The sequence below is a fragment of the Herpailurus yagouaroundi genome, unplaced genomic scaffold (assembly GCF_014898765.1).
Source record: "Herpailurus yagouaroundi ecotype Mexico unplaced genomic scaffold, PumYag 215, whole genome shotgun sequence".
NCBI lineage: Eukaryota > Metazoa > Chordata > Mammalia > Carnivora > Felidae > Herpailurus > Herpailurus yagouaroundi.
Window position 1 is genome coordinate 11,643,454 of NW_024412446.1, and position 8,284 is coordinate 11,651,737.

The window sequence follows — 8,284 nt, forward strand, 5'->3', positions numbered from 1 at the left end:
CCTATCCTGGCAACTCCCTGAGTGAGGCCTTGAATCTGCCACCCCCAGGGAGGTAGGTCTCCCGCCTAAGCAGTTCAAAGCCCCCACCGACTCCCTCCCGCCAGCCACATCCGCCTTGGGTTGCAGAAAGAGGAAGACCTGAAGGTGGGGGTGGGGGCACCAAGGCTGCCAGCTGACAAATTGCACCTTCTGGGTGTTTATTGAGCCCTCAGGGGAGACCCTCTGGGCCAGCTGGGAGGCTGGGTCTTAGAGTCCCTGGTCAGCTGAGGTCGGCGAATGCCTTTGCACAATGGGGGCAGGCTGCAGTGCGGGACCGGAACCCAGCGCTGACCGCGGATGGGGGTGGATTAAAGCTTGCGGGAGTGGATGGATGGGGAGTGGATGTGGAAAGCCTCTAAGGTCCGGACAGATCCCTGAGCCTGGGGAAGGGGAGCCAGGAGTCAGGTCTCTAAACCCGGAACCCGCCCTGCACCCCCACGCGAAGGTGGCCGCGCAGCCCGTCCGAGTGCCCCAAGAGCATCTGCAGAAGTTTCTGGAGCCCTCGCTTCCGGCCCGCCTGCGGTAACCGAGGGTTGGAACCGGAGAGGTCCGCTCCCCTTTGCGGCGCAGGGGAGTAAACTGAAACTGCGGGTCCCCGCTTCCCTGGCCAGGCCGACGCTCTCACCGTTGGGGCCGTAGCGCTCTCGCGCGCTAGTCACCTGCTCTGGCCTCAGGCCGCCCTCGACCGTCACTGAGAAGCGGCGCAGCACGTCGGCTGCCGAGAGCAGATGCGCCGCCTCCATGCCGCCCGCCTGGTTTTCTGCGCGGTCTGCACCGTCGAGTCCGCCGCCTCTTCGCGGGGCTACTGCGCTGGGCGCCGGGAGCTCCCGCCCAGGAGAGAGGCGCGCGAGGTCATGTCCGCGCCGGGACCTTTCCCGACGGCAGTGGCTGCAGCGGCGGCGGAGGCCCGCGCCAGGATGCAGCGCCCCGGGCTCCCTCCCCGGGGCGGGGCGGCGTGGAGCCCGCCCCCGCACTCACACCCCTTCCGGCAGCCCTAGGAGCCCGCTGCCTCCCCGCCCCGCCCCCGCAGCGCCCCGGGGCGCAGAGGCTGGGCCGCCAGCCCATTCTGCGGAAGGGGGAACTGAGGCCTCCTGCGGGGAGCGCACCTAGCGTGTCCGGGAGGGTCCGCAGCCCCTGTCCTCAGGGCTCTGGGCGCCACCAAGGGCCGAGAGCTGCGGCGGGCTGCGGAGCACGAGTCTCAGGGCTGTCCTCTTTTGAGCCTTCCTGGGTCCTGGGGGGTTGCAAAATGGAGGTGTCCATAGAATGGCTTCCTATCCCCGAACTTGAATTATGCAAAGGAGGACCCTGGGTCTAGAGAGAACCCCAAAGCCTGTGAATAAGCGCAACTACTGCGGAGATTACTTGATGTTTTCTTCTTTTGATGTCTGTGCTTTCTTGATCTCTTCCAAATGGTCAGCGATGCATGGTTATTCCTCATACAACCGAACCTCTAACAATGAACCAGTGTATGAGAAAGAAAATCAGTCTCATTACCTTAGACTCACAGTCTTACCCCAGCAGGAAATGTATCTGCCAAGGTGGGGGTGGGGCTCCCTAGAGGCCTGAGGGGCTGGGGTGGAGGCCTCTGGCCAGGGTCCCCAGGGAGAGTGACCCTGAGTCAGGGATGGGGAGGGACCTAGGAACCCCCACTCCAGCGCTCCCTGAGTTCCAGCCTCTCTAAGGGGTGCCAAGAGAAGGAGTTGCAGGTCAGGGAATCGAGCTGTGGGAAGGCAGAAACCACTCACCCCGTCAAAAGAAGGAGCAGAGAGCAGTCTACTCCAGGCACCCCCTTCAGCTTAAGAGCCATCCAATCTCACCCATCTGCCCTCTTACACCCCACCCCCTCCCAAGCTGGCCTCTGCTGTCTTCAGCCTCTGGGATCCACCTTGGCTGCACAAGGTCATAGATTCCAGATTGAGCCCACCCAGCCAGCCGTTCAAACCCTAAACCCTACAGTGAGTTCCTGTGCAGCCAGAAAGCCTTTCCAGATACTGCAACTGCACACACAAGCCCAAGCTTTCAGCCTGGCCCTGGTTGCTGACCCCTATCCGACCGTGTGTACCCCGCAGCTCCTGATCTCTCCCTGCCAAGATAGAATGTGGTCCTCCTCCTCCTCTGTCTGATCTTCACTATGTCTCCTTAAGCATTGAGACACTCAGTGAGTGTATGCTTTATCTGCACTTGGACAAACAGCTGGTGGCCAAAGTGACATGGTCACAGGCATGCTGCCCAAAGGGCAATTCTATCCTCCCCACCTCCCAGCTGCCGTGTACTGACAATTTCGGTCCTGGCACCTGGGCCCAGCTCTTTCGAACTCTCTCACAGGATAGATGGTTGGCAGAATTTACCGCCTCTCTGGCAACAGACATGCCTACCTCACTTCACCTGAGGAGACCAGGCTGGAGCATGGGGGAAAGGTAGGTCTTCCTTAGAAGGACTTAGACACATGAGAAAAAAAGGGTGTTGCAGTTAGAAAAAAACAGCCAGTGTTGAAGGTGGGACACCTCAGCTGTCTGCCAGGGGTAGTGATTCAATCCTTCAGCATGGCTGGATCATAAGGAGCATGAGCACCAGGATTAGGAAGGTAGGTCAGAGAGACAGAGCTATGACGCTGAGAACCTTGATTGTCCATATAATGGCCTGGATTTTGGACTGAAGGCTTTTTAAGCATTAAGAGATGGAGCTTTTGAAGGGGAGAGCAGAGGCTGAAGGGACCCTGCAATCCTCCTGACAAAAAGTGAAGCAGTGTGAACCAAGACAGACAGGGATGCAATGGACTGAACCTAGTAATGGATTAGATTCAGTGATGAGAGATAGTGAGGAGTCCCAGCTAATCCCCAAGTTTCTGGCATCAGTAGCTGGGTGGGAGAGAGGTTCAGCCGTGAGGTAAGGGAGCAGCAGATTGATGTGGGGAGAGGAATCAAGGGGTATATTTGGCGCCAAGTGGGGTACCAAGGGGTATGAGGGGTCTGGGAGACTCCAGGTAGAGATGTCTTAAGGCAGCTGTGGTTTGGGGCTGAAGAGGGATACCTGGGAGGCAGCCTGAACTGCTCATGTAACCCCCCTCCCCAGCTGAGTGACCAGGGGAGGGCTCTGAGCCAGGAGTCACTCAGCCATAGGCAGGTGAACTGAGCCAATCAAAGTCTCTCTCGAAGAGATTAAATGTTGAGCCAGAGGTTATATCCAGACCTATGACCATAGGCGCTTGGACTACAGTTAGAGGGCAGGAGTTAACATCATGTGAAGTACAGCAATGGGAGAGCGGAGGGAAAACCAAGTCTACACAAAGCAAGATATTGAGACAAGATACCATGTGGTGTCAGAGACAGGGAGAGAGAGGCAGAGAAAGAGACTGCTTAATGGCATCCAAGTTCCTCAGAGCCTCTACCGTACTTCTGCCCTTGGCTCCCCGAGATTCCATGAGGCACAATTTTGTGCACTTTGCATAGACCTGCCTTTATTTGTCACAGTTTGAGCAGGTTTTTATCTATTGCAGCCAAAGGGCTGTGACTAGAGTCTGGTAGGCTCGGCTTTGAATCTGGGCTCTGCTTCTTGCAGGCTGTGTGGCCTTGGGCAAGGCACTTCACCCCTCTGAACCTCACCTTGTTCATCTGTAATTATTAGGGTAAGTCAACTACTGTAACAAGGTCACTCCAAAATGTGTAAAGACTTAAGCAACATGGAAGTTTATTTCTCGGTCATGTTAAGTCTGAAGCAGGTGTTCTGCTTGGTGGAGTGGCGACACTGAGGCCCAGGCTCTTTCTGCTCTGTGATTCTGCCATCTCCAATGTGGTTCCAAGGTTACCACACTCAAGTGCATCCAGTCAGCAAAAGGAGAAAGAGGAAGGAGGGTGGTGATCAGTGTATGAGGCAGTCCGGAAGGTGAGGACCTCATTTTCTCTCAAGTTCCATTGATCAGAATTCAGTCATATGGCCACATCTAACTGCAGGGGGAGCTGGGAAATGTAGTCTACCCGTGCTTAGAAAGAAGTGGGGGGGGGGGGGGGCCCTGGGTGGCTCAGTTTGTTGAGCGTCCACCTCTTGATTTCCTGTCAGGTCATGATCCCAGGGTCGTGGGATGGAGCGCTGCATCAGGCTTGTGCTGGGCCTGCAGGCTGCTTATGACTCTCTCTATCTTCCTCTGCTCCTCTCTCCCACTCGTGTGTGCTCTCTCTCTCTCTTTCTCTCAAATAAAAAATATATATATTTAAGAAAGAAGAGAAAACTAGTCTGGTGAATAGGTAGTCTTAGCCATATATGGAGATAATAATGACCCACTTCCAGGATTGATGAAACCCAGCATCCATCCTCCTTGCTTGGTTTTCTTTATGAGAATCTTCCCTGCTCCTCCCTCATTCCTTGTGGTTCCCTTAGAACTGATCCCATTTCCTAGATCTAGGGGTGGTCTTTGACTCTGTTCTAGCCAAGGAGGGGCCTGTAACTCCCTGGCCATAGCGACTGATTGGTTCAGGACAAGCATGTGACCAGAAGTCGGCCAATCAGAGCCATTGACTTGGATTTTTATTAGAATATTAGGGAAAATATTGTTATTATGTCCCTAAAGTGGTGGTGAATCTGGTGCAATGTAAGTTTGGTGTTGCTGGCAGCCATATTGCTACCATGAGAGTAGAATTTTCCCCCCATGAAATTACCACAAAGAGAAGTAGAGAGACGGAGAAAGGCAAATTTCTGATGACATCTACCTGCAATCAGTCCATCCCTAGTTTTGTTTTGTTTTGTTTTGTTTTGTTTTGTTTTGTTTTTTTCAGTTGCGTGAGTCAGTAAATTCCTTTCTTAGTAAGGGCTTCTGCCATTTGGAAACGGCCTTAAAGAGCTGCTGTGGGAACTAACTGATGGATGTTAGTAAAATATGGTGTCCAGAAGTAGTACGTGCTCAATAAATGGTTCCTAGCATTACTCTTACTCTTATAGGAGTGGGATAGGGACTTGCAGGGGAGATGGAGAAGGAGCAGCCAGAAACGAAGATGAAAAACATGGGACCAACAGAGGAAGGTTTCCCAGATGTCCCTCCTCTGGGCCTTGTCCTAGAGCCTCATTGGCTGGCCTGAGGGCTGTGCCCCAGCACTCTGATTTGCCTCTTGCCTGTCACCTGAGGTGAAGAGTCACCATGTGCCAGGCCCTGTGCTAAGTTCTTTTCCCATATCATCTCATTTAATCCCCACAACAACACTGGGGTAAGTACTACACAATTATTCCCGGCTACATGGGCATATAAAGTGTATGATTACGCAGGGTCTGGTGCTTGGTTAATGCTCTGCTATCATTGTCTCGTAATTCTGCATAATTTTATCTCTGAACTTACACTTTGTAAATGAAGTCAACAGAGCATGTTATGTAAGCCGAGAGGCTATGCCAAATATGCTGTCCCATTCAAATATAGAGTTTGTGATGCTCTATGAGCTCAGAATTCTGGTGGACTCATGATGCATGGGAGTTCAGTGAGACTCAAACTGGGTATAAAGCAAGCGTGTTATGTCTACAACTGAGTAAGTGGGAGTGCTGACCACCCTGATAGGCCATGCTTTGCCTTTGAACCAGAACTTGCTTCAAAAGCAAAAAGAAGGCAATAGTATCCTAAGAAACACTTCCTCACTCATGATACTTCCCAGCATTTGCCAACCACTTAAATTAGAAAGGATGCCCTATTCCATGCTGATGGTGCAGAGCCTGCATGGCATGGGATTCTCTCTCTGCTCCTCCCCTGCTCACTCTTTCTCTCAAAATAAATAAAACAACTTGAAAGAAAGAAAGAAAGAAAGAAAGAAAGAAAGAAAGAAAGAAAGAAAGCCATAGAAGAAAGGGGAAAGAGAGGGCAACCCAGAGTTCCCTTTTGTTTTAGTATATCCTTACTCATCTGTAAGCCCAAGGGCTAGGATTCACCCATGTCAAGAAGTGAAATGAAAACAGTGAGTAAGTATTGTGCAGCATTCCCGCTGTCCTGGTCCAAACCACATATATATGCATGCATGCCAGAGTTGCACAGTGGAAGTGTGCTGGGCCCACATATGCACACACCAGCTATGAAATACAATTGGTGTCATTTTAGTGATTGAACATATGAGTGAAATGCTCTTAATTTTGCGTTTAAAACTGGCATTGCACAAAATAAAGATGAATGGTACAATTCAGGCTAATAGTTTAAATTTTTCATTTTCCTTTACTTAGAAGAGTGAATAGCAAATTATATAAAAAAAAAAAACAACAACCCCATCATGACCAGTAAAGCAGAGATTGCAGAAGGAAAAGCTTTGTACAATGTATAATGTACAATGGCACATCCCCCCCTCTTTTTTTATAAACATTTTTTCTTAATGTTTATTTATTTTTGAGAGAGAGAGAGAGAGCGAGCAAGGGGCAGAGAGAGAGGGAGACACAGAACCCAAAGCAGGCTCCAGGCTGTGAGGTATCAGCACAGAGCCCGACATGGGGCTCGAACTCACAAACCACGAGATCATGACCTGAGCTGAAGTTGGATGCTTAACCAACTGAGCCACCTAGGCGCCCCTTCACCCTCTTTTTTAGAGGGGGGCTCCACATTTCATTTTGCACTGGCCCTACAAATTATGTTGCCAGCCCTGTTCTCATTTCCTAGACAAAGAGAGGCTCTGAGGGCCCAGGGGACTTGCCCAAGGGCACACAGCTGGGTTTCAAACCTGGGCTACTCTTGACTCCAGAGCCCAGGCTCCTAAACACCCCACCAGTCTACCTACCTGGAAGCCCCTCCCAAAGCACGAGGTGAGTGGAGCTTTGACCAGTGGAGAAGGGTGGTCTCCTGCCTGCTCTATTCTTCCTGCCTCCTACTTTATTATGACTGCCTGAGCTCAAGCCCCACCTTCTCTCTCAAGCCTCCTCCCTGGTCTCCCCGCTTCCAGACCTACCTCTGCGTATACAGATGGCCTGACTGAGCTGGTGGTTTCATGAGTTCATCCCTCTGCTTATGAACCTTTCTTAGCTCCCTATTACTTCAGGGTAAAGTCCAAACTCTTCAACCCAGCAATCACAGCCCTTTACCAGTTGGCATCTCTAGGTAAACTGGTCTCAAAATTCCTCAAACTGGCCTTGTGCATTCCAGCTCCACCTCTTTGTTCACGCTGTTCCCCTGGCCTGGACTGCTCTCCTAGGCTCCTCTCCCTAAAATCTCTCTCCACTTGGGAAACTCACTTCCTTGGCTACCTCAGTCCTGTGTATTTGCTCTCCTCCCTGCACACTTTTGATGGGCTCTGAATGAGGCCAGACAAAGGCTTCCCTTTCTCCCTCCCACCCTTCTTCTAAAATATTTAACAAGGACCCAGCATGTACCAGAGACAGTGCCAGGCCCTAGAGGGATGGCCCCTGTTCTCCCTGAGGTTTGTCCCTCAGTCATTAATCCCAACTAACCACACATAGAAACAGACTGCAGGGTGGCCATCAGAGTCTTGACACATGGTCAGAAGGGGGTTCTCTCAATCAGGGAGCTCAGGGAAGATCTCCCAGAGGAAGGAACAGGGGAAATCTGAAGGAACAGGGGAGGGAAAAGTGATCTGGGCTGAGGGACAGCCTGTGTAAAGTAGGCTTTTCTGTGAGGCCTTGGAGGTGCCTGCTGTCTCTGGGCCTCAGGCTCCCGTCTGTCACATTAGTGCTGGCTGTGGGAGGGACTGAGTCAGTGCAGTCCTTTGAGAAGACAGAGAGGCCGGGGTTGCCCTGCCACTGCCCCACTTTGGTTTGTAAATGGTTTGACTGAAAATGCAAACAGCCCTAGAGACCTGGGAACCTCATTTCCTCTTCACCAGCCTCATCCAGGCCCAGCCAGCAGGTGTCCCAGGCTCCCTAAGACCCTGCTGCTGAGCACCAATTCTAAGTCCACTGTCGTATCCCCCTACCTCCACCTACTTGAATAGTCCCCTCTGGCGGGGCAGGAAAGACTGGCTCCCAACTGTTCAGACCGGGAGATGCTCCTGTCTGCTATCTTCGCTCTGATGCCAAGTTCTTTTATTCTGATCTTTTGGGCTTGGGGACCCCATGTAAGCACGCCCACCAGTCCTCCTGGGCCGGAGCCCCACCTGGCCTGGAGCCACTTGTATAACCTCTCCCTTCAGCCTCTCCCTGTGCTCTAAGATGGGGACCTTCCCCGTGTCATCTCCCCTCAACCTTGCCTCTAAGAGGGTATCTAGATTTCCCAGCCCACCATTCAGCCGCACTACTTCCTGCCTCCCATGGTTGCCACACGGGGGCCACATCTAGGTCA

At 52.2% G+C, this 8,284-nt stretch overlaps 1 protein-coding gene across 6 annotated transcripts in view; it reads right to left on the reverse strand.

The window, feature by feature from the left end:
• ATP2A3 (ATPase sarcoplasmic/endoplasmic reticulum Ca2+ transporting 3) overlaps positions 1-971 on the reverse strand; it is a 34,492-nt gene extending 33,521 nt beyond the window's left edge. For 3 of the 6 annotated variants that reach the window (XM_040455605.1, XM_040455604.1, XM_040455603.1), the window contains exon 1: positions 665-966. In XM_040455605.1, coding sequence (XP_040311539.1) covers positions 665-782 — 118 coding nt within the window. In that variant the 5' untranslated portion in view covers positions 783-966. Of the gene's footprint in view, positions 1-664 lie in introns of all 6 variants that reach the window. The other 3 variants (XM_040455607.1, XM_040455609.1, XM_040455608.1) reach the window with 3 other exon arrangements.
• Between the last annotated feature and the right edge of the window lie 7,313 nt (positions 972-8,284).